Source organism: Megachile rotundata, chromosome 16 (assembly GCF_050947335.1).
Source record: "Megachile rotundata isolate GNS110a chromosome 16, iyMegRotu1, whole genome shotgun sequence".
Taxonomy (NCBI): Eukaryota; Metazoa; Arthropoda; class Insecta; order Hymenoptera; family Megachilidae; genus Megachile; species Megachile rotundata.
In genome coordinates this window covers 4963597-4978218 of record NC_134998.1, presented here as the reverse complement: position 1 = coordinate 4978218, position 14622 = coordinate 4963597, and the positions used below count along the sequence as shown (strand labels likewise).

The 14622-nt window shown below is 30.6% G+C and overlaps 1 protein-coding gene across 5 annotated transcripts in view; it reads left to right on the top strand.

Moving 5' to 3' along the window:
- Positions 1-14622, top strand: part of Tsp26A (Tetraspanin 26A) — a 113472-nt gene that overhangs the window by 76249 nt on the left and 22601 nt on the right. For all 5 annotated transcript variants that reach the window (XM_076540780.1, XM_003706202.3, XM_012292196.2 and 2 more), the window contains exons 2-7: positions 2268-2388; positions 6147-6220; positions 6904-6978; positions 10024-10122; positions 13489-13617; positions 14541-14591. In XM_076540780.1, coding sequence (XP_076396895.1) covers positions 2268-2388; positions 6147-6220; positions 6904-6978; positions 10024-10122; positions 13489-13617; positions 14541-14591 — 549 coding nt within the window. The remainder of the gene's footprint in view (positions 1-2267; positions 2389-6146; positions 6221-6903; positions 6979-10023; positions 10123-13488; positions 13618-14540; positions 14592-14622) is intronic.

The window sequence follows — 14622 nt, the reverse complement described above, 5'->3', positions numbered from 1 at the left end:
GTTTCTAAAATTTCTCAAATTTCTCAAATTTCTCAAATTTTGTCAAATTTCTGAAACTTCTAAAATTCCTAAAATTTCTAAAATCTCTCAAATTTTTGAAACTTCAAAAATTCCAAAAATTTCTAAAATTCCTAAAATCTTTCAAATTTCTTAAACTTCTAAAATTTCTGAAATTTCTCAAGTTTATAAGTCCTACAATCCCTAAATTGTCCAATTCTCAAATTCGCCACTTCCCAAATTCCTAAATTTCTAAATTTCCTCTTTCGAGGACGCTCGAATCCTCAAATTCTATAATATCCATATTTACAATATCCCTAAACTGTCAGAAAATCTAAAAAACATCGAAATTCGACATTTACCAAGGGAAACAAAATTCGCCATTGACCTTACGGCACTGCGTGAAATTAGTAATTGAAACGAAACGCAAAGGCAATCACTTTCAGTATTCCATACCCTCTTCACTTTCACGCCAGTGTCCCTCATACTAAGTGCATACTAATTGAGCTAATGCAAACGTTTTTTGCATCAATCGAGTAGAATGAAACTCTCGGTGCATCGTAACAGCGCCGAATAGAGTAAACACGTCTAGACGCATGCGGACGGTGTATTGATTACTAACCGAAGTAAGAGTGCAAAAACCAAAAATGCTTAAACATAAGTTACTATCAATAAAGGGGATATTGGACAAATCACATGATATGTGGAAATTTTTTCGAATAAATAAATAAATAAACGAAGTAGGAAGAATCTGTTTTTGGAAGTCAAGAAAATTACATTTGCAGTGCAATTTGTATAAAATTATATCAAATTTGATTTCATAAAAATTTATAGAATTTACGATGTATTTAATTTTTAGGGATAGTTATTTTTTTGGGGAGAAATATTTTTTTTAATAAATAAGGGTTTGTGTAATATTTCACAAGTTAAGTTAAGTTGGTTAATCAATTATTAATCAATAAATCAATAACGTTATCAAATCAATTATTAATTAATTATAAGTTATTATTTTTACTATAATTGTATGTTATTATATTATAATTAATTATTATAAGTTATATTATTATTATTTATTATTATAGGTTATTGTATTATTATTTATTATTATAGGTTATTATTTTATTATGTATTATTATAGGTTATTATATAATTATTTGTAACTATATGTTATTATATTATCATTTATTGTTATAGGTTATTATATTATTATCAAGTTATTATAACTTATAAGTCCAACAATAAATTAATCAAGTTATAGAAAACTTTGTTTTTATAATATTTTGAAAATTTGTACACGTAGAAATTATTGAAAAATTTTTAATATTTTTGTAAGTCAAAATTAATTGTTGAGAAACATTATCAATATTTGATAATAGGTGATAATAATAAATATTATTAAATATTGACGTATTTATTTTATGAGAACCAATTTGTAAATTCGTAAAACAAAATTATGACATGAAAACAGAAGTAATTATTAAAACTAGTCGAATAAGTTCAAGATCTACTAAATTTTCATTAATAAATGTAAATTTTATACAAAAACTATAACCTACAAATTTTGTAATATTTTACAATGTTGTTCTTTTGCACATATTTGTTAAACACGTGTGTAAATACAAACAGTAACATATTTGATGTTAATTTGTCAATAATTTACATGTTTCGCATATTGACAAATTTACTGTACATTTATTCAACGCTTATATAAATACAAACATAACCTATAAATTTGGAATTAAAGTGTCTGTGTTCTACAATTGTGCAATTTGTAAATATTTAAACTTGTACACATACTTGAACACACGTATAAATATTAATAATCTACAAATTTAAAATTAACAATTTGTCAATATTTTAAAATGTCTTCCTTTAACATATATTTGTTCCCCTTCAATGTATATAAATATAACCTACAAATTTGGAATTAACAATTTGTCAATATTTTTCAACGTTCCACTCTTATTTTTCAATTTTTCACTTTTATTTTTCAATCTCACTCTCATACAATATAACTAGAAATCTCAAAAGAATATGACCTTGAAAATACTTGTTATTTGCAATAATATTTGTCCTTGTAATTGAATAAGTCATCTCCGACATTTCCATAACGATATCAGTAATGAAAATATTTTGTCTAACAAAATTTTAAGGAAAATGTTCTGCATAACTAAACAATATACTTTATAACATAGTTATCACAAAATATTATATTAAGTATGTTTATGTTAGTTCAATTCTAAGCTCATCTTCTACTGTTTTTGTTTCAGTGGCTGGGTTTGGGCATCATGGCGGTGGGTGTCTGGGCATGGACCGAAAAGGATACGTTTAATAATTTATCCCGCCTCACAAACGTCGCCCTCGACCCAGCATTTATTCTCATTCTAGTCGGTAAGTAACAACTCGTGTTAGCCCTTTTTTCATTTTACGTCATAAAAAAATCTTTCGCCACGTGTTCGAAGATATACTGGGTGTACCACAAAAATATCAACATTAGCAGTAATATCAACATTTATATAATTTTTTAAATATTTAACATTTGAACATTTTGTAAACATTTATGTAAATACTATTATTAGCAGTGAATTCAATTTCAGGATTAAAAAATTCCGCCATTGATTTAAGTCGTTGAGTTGGCGGTAAAATTCAAATCTGTTTGCACTCATATTAATATTAATGTAATTGTTTCGTGTGATTTTAGAATTTATATAATTATTTACAATAATATTGATGTTACTGTGGTTATTAAACAATATTTATGCTACTAATATAACAATACTAGTGTTGAATTCAGTTAATTGTAGAGAGATGCTCCGCCATTTTGATCTAAGTCGGATGACCTCAGATGGCGGCAAAATTCAAATCTGTTTGCATTCATATTAATATTAATGTAATTATATCGTGTCATTTTAGTATTTATATAATTATTAACAATGATATTAATGTTAATATGATTATTAAACAATATTAATACTAAATATTAGCAAAGAATTCAATTAATGATTGAAAAATATTCCTCCATTTTAATCTAAGACTGATGGAATCTCACATGGCGCCAAATTTAATCTATTTGTAGGAAAATTAATATTAGTGAAATTATTTAGTGTAATAATAATATTAATGCAATAATTTAGTCTTATAATGGTACTAACATAATTATTTAGAGTAATATTGACAACGAAATGGTTATTAAACAATATCGACAGCAAATGGCGGTAAAATTCAAAATACTCTGACTTGTCACAATAAAGTAACAAAATAAATTTTCTCACAAATTAAATATTATGCGCAGATATTCTTTTAAATCAACCTTGTTATAAAAACTAAATAATTTAAAGACTTTTTCTAATGAAAATTGCTGAAACAAATTAAATTTTTCAAACAAAGATCAAAACACCAAACATGAATTTAAGGAAGAGTTTGTCAAATAAATAAATAAGTGAAAAATTAAATAAATAAATAGGTAAATAAAGAACAAAGTAAATAAACAAATTAACAACTAAATAAATAAATAAACAAATAAACGCCGTGAATAAATAATATTTTAATGGTACAAGACTGGTCTACGTCCATGTAACATAAAATGGCGAAACATTCGTGTACCGTCTTAATGCATTTCCTATCACGTTCCATCACGCTTGATCCATTCACGGTACAGCTGTTAAGTATAACTGACAAGATGGCGGTTCGAAACTGTGCAAAGCACGCCGTAAGTTGGATTAGGGGAGATGTACAGAGGGATTACAAGGACTATACCACAGAAAGCCGCTCTAGCGAGCGGTCAACCACGGTTTGGTTGAACGTAAGGGTGGAAACTCAGGAATGTCCTGAGACCAATTCAAACATTCAGCCACAGGGTGCCGTTCGCATGAAAGCGTACTGCGATCAAATCGAATTTGCACGTGATCCGACCCTTAGCTGCCAAAAGAACGACTCTCTGCCGGAAAGGGTCGGCTTTTCGAGGTTCGATCTGCGGATAACCACGTTTTCGTTTGACTCGTCTTACCGACAGGAAGGCAATTCATTTCACGCGATGTTTGTTTCGGACCTTTGACCCTAGAGGAAAGCAGATTTTCACTGGTACCACGGGATGTACAACGTTTGTTCTTTCTGTGTTTGCGAAATACAAATATTTTCAATTTCTTGATTGCAAGTAGTTGCTTCGTGATTTTGATTGATTTTTTCATTTTGTTTAGGGGTATTTTGTACGTACGTATTGTGCACGTTTAAGTTTTAATATTTCCTAATTTGCAACTTTCAAACTTCCTAACTTACCAAGTATCAAATCTTCTAACTTCTCATTTCCCAAATTTTGAATTTTTTAATTTCCTAACTTCCCTATTTCTAAATTTTCCAAATTCCCAACATCTCAATTTCTAGATTTCCAAATTTCCTAATTTCCTAATTTCCCAATTTCCCAATTTCCCAATTTCCCAATGTTCCTATTTCCCAATTTACTAACTTTACAATTTCCCAATGTTCCAATTTCTTAATTTTCCAATTTCCTAATTTTCTAATTTTCTAATTTCTCAATTTCCTAATTTCCCATTATCCCTATTTCTAAATTTTCCAATTTCCTAATTTCCACATATTCCAGTTTCCCCATGTCCCTATTTCCCAATTTCTTAATTTCCCAATATTCTAATATTTCACTATTCCAATATTACAATATTCTAATATTCCAATTTTGAAATTCCCCAAAATTTCTAAATTCCTAAATTTCTTAATTCCTAACTTTCAAATCGACTAATTTCCTACTCTACTGATTCTCCAATCCACTGATTTCCTAATCTATTAATTCCCTAATTCCCTAATTCCTTACTCCCCTAATTCCCTAATTCCCTAATTCCCCAATTCCCCAATTCCCCAATTCCCCAATTCTTTAATTTCGTAATGGCGAAATTTCTTAATTTCCTAATTTCCTTATTACTTAATTCCCTAGTTCCATAATTTCCTATTTCCCACATTTCTTAATCTCTTAATTCCCCAGCTTCTTACTTTCCTAATTTACTAATATCCTATTTTCCTATTCCCTTAAATTCCCACTTTCCTAACTTGCTAATTTCCTGTTTTCCTATTCCCCTAATTTCCTAATTTCCAAGTTCTTCAAAGTAATCCATATTACAAATTTCACATGTAGTAATTCCGAGTTGAAACCTAAGTTCAGATATCCCCTTATACGTCATCCCCTTCGGCCTCTCACTTTACCTAGTCGATCAAACTCACAGAATATTGGTGTTTGAGTTGCCTTCATATTCTCACATCGCATATCGAGATCAAACGATCGCTCTGCATTTTTATGCAGTTTTATTACCCTAACCGTAAAGTAATTTCGACGTTGCAAAGTTTTTGTCGCGAATTCGATTCATTGTGGATGCATAAGCTATATATCATATTGTTACACCGCTATAAGAGGACTATATTTCATCGGTCTTCTTTAAAGCAACACAGCAACTGCTTACTTTATTCATAAGCAATATTCATTTATGAAATATTGCCAGCTACTAATAATTTGGAGATGTTGGTGTGAATTGTAAGTCTACTAACTACTTCACTCATTATGGCAATATAACGAGAGTCTTCTATACTGCAACATTTTGACTCAATTAAAAAACGATATTTTCTTTCTTTGATTTTGATTAATTATTTTGTATTTTTGAAATTAAAATTGAACTCAAAAAGCACTCATTTTAATAATATTTCTATTGCATAAAAATTTTTCAATAATTTTCCAAATAATCAATATTTTACTTAAGTTTTGCTAACAATATTTAAAAGTTCGGTTTAAGATATTAAAAAATGTACAAACATGTGTAAACTGTACTAATTTTGATAACAATTCTGTTGTATTAATATTTTAATATTTTTTTTTTTTGTTAAATAGTTTAGTAGTTTGCTTAAATATATATAAACAATTTTGTAACAATTCATTACTTCCAATTTCGGTATCAATTATCAAAGGATTTATTTCGTATATAAGGATGAAAAATGAGGTAAATTGTTGCCTGTTTCATTTATAATTAATCTTGTCGTATCGGTTCTCGGACAGATGGCGCAATACATCTTCTGTAACATCTTACACCTTCTGTTTTCGATCGAGAAAATGGAGTACTTCCGTTCGAATCACGTTTCTCCTTGTTTTATTGCAGGTACAGTGACATTTATCATCGGATTTACCGGGTGTGTCGGTGCACTCAGGGAAAATACGTGCCTCCTAGCTGCGGTAAGTACTTAACAGATCAAATTTTCATAGATATATTCAATAATCCAATTACTTCACCGAAATGTTAAACTTTCATTGATACTCGACTTCGTGAGTAATTCATGCGATACATCTGAATTATTTTCTGACGGTTGTGAGGTTAAATGTGTTTATCGTTACACTTACAGCAGCTCGTTATATTGCAATATATGGAGTGATAGGGATGGATTTTGAAAATCTGCAATATATGTAGAGAATTTGAAAATTTGGGTCTTGAGAATTATGACAAATTAAGAAACTTTGAATTTGAAATTCTAAATTATCCTAATTTATCTTAAATTATCTTAAATTATCTTTAATTATTTTAAATTAGTCTGAAACCTAAATTCTAAATTAAAAATTAAAAATCTGGAACTTTAAATATGAAAATTTCAAGTTTTTTATTCTCAAACCCTCAAATTTGGAAATTTAAAAATTTCTAAGATCCTAAATTCGAAAATTTGTTTACTGAACGATGAACACAAATTTTGGCAATATAACGAGAGTCTACTGTACAGCTGTCATTCTACCTAATTATAATAACGTTTTATTTTAGTTTATATAATTTTACACAAGGTTTTAAATTGCACAAATTATATTAATTATTTATTAAATTTTTTGTATACAAATAAATTAAAATGTTCTTTTACATAAAATCATTACAGTATGCAATATTCCTGGCGCTACTGCTATTAATGGAAATGGCGGCCGGTGTGCTAGGCTTTGTCTTCAAGGACTGGGTAAGCTCTCTTAGAAATTTGTTATAATTTAAACAAATTCATGTAAATTGTTGAATATACTGGGTGGTCCACTACAATTTTTACTTTTAATTGCCCCTTTAATTTCAAAATTATAAAAACATATAAAAATCACTAAAATCTCTTTTAAACTACTAAAATATTTCTGTTACTACTGTGTTATGGCTCACAAGAAGACATTCGACAATAAATAATAATTTTTAAGATAATAATTGCTGAATTATTTGTACTGGCACTGTCTTACAGCTCACAAGAAGTCATTCGACGATAAATAATAAATGTCAAGAAAATAATTGCTGAATTATCTCTAATGCCACTGTCTTACAGCTCACAAGAAGGCATTCGACGATAAATAATAAATGTCCAGAAAATAATTGCTGAATTATCTCTAATGCCACTGTCTTACAGCTCACAAGAAGACATTCGACAATAAATAATAAATTTTAAGAAAATAATTGCTGAGTTACCTCTACTACCACTATCTTACAGTTCACAAGAAGACATTCGACAATAAATGCAGCAGTAAAAAATTTCAATAAAAATAAAAATGGAAGATTCTTTTTCTAACAGCAGCAGGTATTCAAAAAATGTTCCTGAATTATAAAACATATAATCATCACAGTCTCCACCGAAAGTACCAAAATAATTGTTCAAACTTTCAAACCCTTCACTCTCAAAACGTAATATTCGTTCAACACAACTTTCCAACCAAATCTGCAATAAACACAGTGAAACAATATGTCGACTACCAAAAAAATAACTGCAAAAAGAATTCGTCGAATTTTTGCAATCAGAAAGTTTCGTTGATAAAAATATCTCCGTGCAAAGGGTTAATAAGCAATCAAGAAGTATGCAATATTCGCGATGACTATTTTGGTGCGTAGAGAATAAATTTCGTAATTAATTTGGCCAAGGTAGGAAACAGTAGCGGGTTTCAATTGCAATTTGTTCGAATGCAAAGAGGAGGCATTTACGTGGAATGTCCCTTTGTCCCGCATCGTCCATTCGTAAAGAATAAATTTAATGAGCTCTCAGACCTCGGGAATAAATTAAAGGACAAACAGGAGGTACAGGAAGCGTTTAATTCGTTCCCTTATTTGCCGTGCGTAAAGCACGTCGCATCACTCTCGAAATGAAAATGTCTGCCAGAGTTGGAGACTCTGGATATGAGAATAATTTCTTGTTCTCAGTTTGAAATGGCTCCGGGTTAGCAAGTTTAATAGCTCTGCTGCAACGACAAGCGCCGCCACCGAGTTACCAGTGCAAACAAGCTTTATATTTATGCCGCGACGGTCCTTCGGTATTGTTATAAATTTCCCTCGTTTTGTCAGCCATTGGGAAGAAAACGTTTCCACTTATAAAATACAGTACCTCGCTGTCGGACCCGTTATTTCCCCTAAACGCTTTTATTATCGCGAAGTACACGAATAACGCGTTACGCGGATTAATCAACGGACACTTCATGTTCGACTTTTATCTCTTAAGTGGCGATATAAGGGGATGCGTACAATTCAAGTATTTTTTAGTGAAACATTCATATTGGAATTTTCTTGAAGAACAATTCTTTTATATTGTTACTTTTTCTACGTGGACTTCATTACATATTGTCAATTTCTTTAGGAGAATCTCTTGGTATATTGCCAATTCTTTTAGGAGAATCTTTTGGTATATTGCCATTTTCTTTAGGAGAATCTTTTGGTATATTGCCATTTTTGCTAAGGAAGTCTTCTGTAATATCATTATTTTATAATAGAAAGTTTCCGCTCACATAGCGTTATTTCTGGGAAAATCTCTTCTTATATTGCCATTTTTGCTATGGAGATCTTCTCTCATATTGCCATTTTTTCTAGGGAAATCTTCTCTGATATTAATATTTTACCGTAGAAAGTCTTTGCACATGTTGCCATTATTCTTGGGAAATTCTCTTCTTATATTGCCATTTTTGTTAAGGAGATCTTCTCTCATATTGCTATTTTTTTCTAGGGAAATCTTCTCTAATATTAATATTTTACCATAGAAAGTCATTGCCCATATTGCCAATACTCTTGAGAAATTCTCTTCTTATATTGCCACTTTTGCTAAGGAAATCTTCTCTCATATTGCCATTTTCGCTAGGGAAACCTTCTCTAATATTAATATTTTACCATAAAACGACTTTGCAGATGTTGCCATTATTCTTAGGAAATTCTCTTCTTATATTGCCATTTTCCATTGGAAGGTCTCTCATATTGTCATTTTCCCTAAAGAAGTTTCAAAACCACGTTATTATTTTCTATACGGAATTTCCTTAAGTTGACATTTTCCCTAGATGGACTTCTAACGTGCATTTTCCCTAGGGTATCCTTCCTTTATATCACCATTTACTTAATGGAGATCTATATCACTGTCCTTATTTGACAATCTTCCATTATACCACAATTTCCCCTACATCACTAGTTACTCTAAAAAATTTGCCATATCACTATTTTTTCTTGGAAACCCTCTGTTATATCGCCGTTTCTCCTATATTATTGTATTCCTTACAAAAATTGTCCATTTCAATTGTCCCAAGTTACCTTCTACTATATGACCATTCTTTCTATAAAAATCGTCCAGTTTCACAGTTCTCCTAAGTTACTTTTCACTGTATTGCCGTTTGTCCTATCTTATCGTGTGCCTTAGAAAAATAGTCCATTTCAACAATTTTCCTATATTATTTTTCACTATATCGCCATTTGCTCTAAAACAATAATCATTTCATCAGTTCTACGTTACCCTCCTCTATATCGCCGTTTCTCGTACATCACTATTTCTCCTAGAAGGATCAACTGTTTCAACATTCAGGTTACCTCACACTATATCGCCATTTTGCACATATTACCTCTTGCCCTACGAAACTTGTCGACACGTCCGTCAATAAACCTCGCACTATATCGCCGTTTTCATCAAATTACCTTCTACATTTCAATTTTAATCCCATCAGGTGGACCATCCAGTATAACTGCAATATAAAGAAATCGAAATAATATTTAATCCTGCACGACACAGATAAAGTCACAAGCCACTGGTGGTTTCCAAGCGTTCATCATCCACTACAGAGAGGATCCCGATCAACAGAACCTGATCGACTGGATCCAAGAAGATTGGGTACGTACAGAATTATAATCCATATCAGTTATCAAAATTGAATCTAAGCCGATATTGTTTTCCAACGACGTTTCGTCGTTGCGATTTCCAACGTGATTTAACCGTTAACGTTTTAAAAGTTCATCAGGATTTCATTATTCGCCGAGCAGTGACAAACGTTGAATAGCTTTCTACTGTACTCAACTAGCGGTGCCTCCGTAGAAATCGTTAATCGATGGTTTGCCAATCAATTGTGGTTTACGAGATTTCAATGGAAACGCCGGTATGCAGCCGCAATTCCGGCAATCCTATCAGTGCAGTTGCACCAGCATCTCTCTACACTGTACATTGGCCAAACCCTCGGGAACCGCTTGCTTTCATTTATAGATGGTTAATGAAATGCTTAGTACTTCGACTTTGTGCTGCGAGAGGGAACAACGTATCGATTACTGCTTTGTTTGGTACACGATGCCTTTCTCCAAACAGTTCTGTGTACTTGCCGGGATATGCAATCAGAGTTCATGGGAATTGTTAGTTATTTTGGAAATCTGTGGCTTGCGAGGAATATCGCACAGCTGACGCTTCAATGATAGTCATTTTGCACAATATTGGGGGATTAGTGTATAAATTCCTGTTGCAAGTTTCTGTCAAGTTGGATTGTATCGACGAGTTTATCTGTTGGCTATTAACAACAGTGCAGGTGAATTTGGTATGGGGGATCTAGACTCTTGCTATATTGCCATTTTTATGGGAATTTTCGTATTTATGGAATTTGTGATGGAAGTGAGGGAAAATTGTAGAGAACTTTTTATTTTCGAATTTGGAGATCTCAAGATTCCATCATTTTTTCATCTTCCAAATTTTCAAATTTTCAATTCTTCAAGTTTTCAATTTTTTAGTTCTTCAATTCTTCAATCCTTCAATTTTTCAATTTTTCAATATTTCTATTCCCCAATTTCCCCATTTTCCCAATTTCCCAATTTCCCAATTTCCCAATTTCCCAATTTCCCAATTTCCCAATTTCCCAATTTCTCAATTCCTCAATTCTAAAATTCCTCAATTCTACAATTCCTCAATTCCACAATTCCACAATTCTTCAATTCCTCAATTTCTCAATTTCTCAATTTCTCAATTTCTCACTTCTTTAATTCTTCCATTCTTCAATTCTTCAATTCTTCAATTCTTCAATTCTTCAATTCTTCCATTCTTCAATTCTTCAATTCCTCAATTCCTCAATTCCTCAATACTTCAATATTTCAATATTTCAATTCCTCCATTCTTCTATTCCCCAATTTCCCAATTTCCCAATTTCTCAATTGTTCAATTCCACAATTCCTCAGTTCTTCAATTCCTCAATCCCTTTATTCCTCAATTCTTCAATTCCTCAATCCCTCTATTCCTCCATTCTTCCATTCCCCAATACTTCAATTCCTCAATTCTTCTTTTCAGATTTATAATTTTTGACTCTTTTATGTCATCAAATTTGCAAACCGAAAAGTTTAAAAATTCTCAAATACATATAGAACCTTTTGAAATTTCTTTATTCACAAATTGAAAAACTCTCATATTTCAATTTCGCAGTCTTGCATATATAAAAGCTTCCAGATTTCTCAAATTCCAAATGAATAAATTCACAATAGCTTTCATCATTCCCTGTATAAGAAATACTCTCCTTATATTGTCAGTTTTTCATCTTACCATTACTCGACCTCTACCAGCGGCAATATAACGAGAGACTACTGGTATATATAGTACGGTGCACATATATTGAAATTTAACAAAATTCTAAGATTCCAAATGAATAAATTCAAAATTGCACTTATCAATCACTGTATAACAAAATCTCTCCATATATTACCAATTTCGCAACGTCCCATTACTTCACCTCTACCAGCGGCAATATAACGAGAGGTCACTGTATACATACCACAGTGCACATATATTGGAATTTAACAGAATCTTAAGATTCCAAATGAATAAACTCGAAGTTGCACTCATCTATCACTGTATAACAAAATCTCTCCATATATTACCAATTTCGCAACGTCCCATTACTCCACCTCTACCAGCGGCAATATAACGAGAGGTCACTGTATACATACCACAGTGCACATATATTGGAATTTAACAGAATCTTAAGATTCCAAATGAACTCAAAGTTGAACAACTCAAAGTTGCACCCATCAATCACTCTATAAATAATCTCTCCCTATATTGCCAATTTCAAAACGTCCCATACTCCGTCTGATTGCTGCTCGTTTGAGCAGCAATATAACGAGAGTCTACTATACACTCAATACGAAGCACAGATATTGAAATTTAATGAAAATCACAGAACTTCATTGCGGATCAGAAATATCTTAGGTCCGATTCTTTTATTCTTCCCCTTTGTTTTCTTTTAATTTTTATTTTTAATATCGGCCTCGTTCGATTCTCATCGTGAGATTCCTTTTGACTTCGTCTCTGCACATCGTCTCCAGTGACCCTTTGTTCCGTTCTCGCAAACCACTTCACCTTTTCCCACTATAAAATCGCATATTTAATATTGCGCTGTCTCGATGCAGCGGTTATGAAATTATTTATGATCGCGTTTGGAATTCATACGCATCTATCGCTCTCGTTGGAGTACCATTGCGGTTTGTGCTTTTTTCCCTCGACATTATGCAATAATTTTGTAAACTCGTACACTGTACTGAAATTTCAGTGTATTTTACAATTATAATTATTTTACGATTTTGAGAATTTTTTTTAAATATTCATTTTATGAGACAGATTTTATAATTGGACATATATTTATTTTTTAAATAATAATATTAATAATAATAATTATTATTCTTAATTAATTTTTATAATTATTATTAATAATAATATTACATGTTTTTTTTTAAATTTTATATTGTAATTATGAGGTTCATAACATTTTTTAATGTGACTATAATTTATAACAATATTATATAATTTTTCAAATTTCATTAAAATTATCATAATTGTATTTTTCAAATTTGCAGAAATGTTCAATGTTAAACTTGATTATAAATTTAATAACAATTTTGTATTAAAATCATGCAGGTTTCATACTAATTATAAATTTAACAATAATTTTGCATTGAAATTATAAGGGCAGCATATTAAATTTTCAACAATTCCAAATTAATTATAAATTTTCCCTTAATCTCCCATTAAAATGAGCATGAAATTATCACAAAATTATCAATAATTTCAACGCAGATTCTTTATAAGATTCATAATTTTATATTAAAATAAAGTCCTTTGTACCAAAATGATAGAATTATCAGAGCAATATTAATTTTTCTTTTAACTGCAATTATTGAAGTTTAATTTTATTTCGATAATCACCGGCTGAAAATGTTTTTGTTGATTTTACAGTTGCAGTGTTGCGGCATCGAGGGTCCTAAAGACTGGGATCGCAATAATTATTTCAATTGTTCGTCGAGCGATATTGGCTCGAGGGAAGCGTGTGGCGTGCCTTTTAGCTGTTGTAAACGAAAGCCAAATGTAATTTCTCCATTTTGTATTTCTATATCTCCATTTTATATTTTTCTCCTCTCTTTTATATCGCAGTACTCAATTTCCTTTTTAAAGTTCTTTAACTTCTTTTTGTTATACGTATAGTCAGTGATATAGCGAGGTCGTAAATTGAAACTTTGTTAAATTGTAAATTTCATTATATTGCATAAAACTATACTGCTTAATAGGAAACTTGAGAGTAGTAAATTTGAAATTCTATTAAATTGTGAAGCATTTCGTTATATTGCATAAAACATATACTGCTTAATAGGAAACTTGAGAGCAGTAAATTTGAAATTCTATTAAATTGTGAAGCATTTCATTATATTGCATAAAACATATACTGCTTAATAGGAAACTTGAGAGCAGTAAATTTGAAATTCTATTAAATTGTGAAGCATTTCGTTATATTGCATAAAACATATACTGCTTAATAGGAAACTTGAGAGCAGTAAATTTGAAATTCTATTAAATTGTGAAGCATTTCATTATATTGCATAAAACGTAACTATAACGTTATCACTGACTATACAACCATTATTGAAATACCATCCCCCATTTTAAAAATATTAAATCACCTTTCATTTTACAAACATTAAAATGTCTTCCGTTTCATAAATATTAAAACATCATTGTACAAATATTAAATTATCCTTCATTTTATAAATATTAAAACATTTTACAAATATTTTCCATTTGACAAATATTCAAATATTTGCCGTTTGACAAACATTAAAACACCCGTCATATTACAAATATTAAAATGTCTTCCATATTACAAATATTAAAACAACCTGCATTTTATAAATATTAAAACATCCATTTTACAAATATTAAATATCCTACATTTTATCAATACCAAAACATCGTCCATTTCGGAAATATTAAAACATCACTCGTAACATTTTCAGGAAATCATTAAGAACAAGCAGTGCGGTTATGACGTTCGGAAACCCAGCTACGTAAGTAATTTTTCTATACTACAGGGTGACT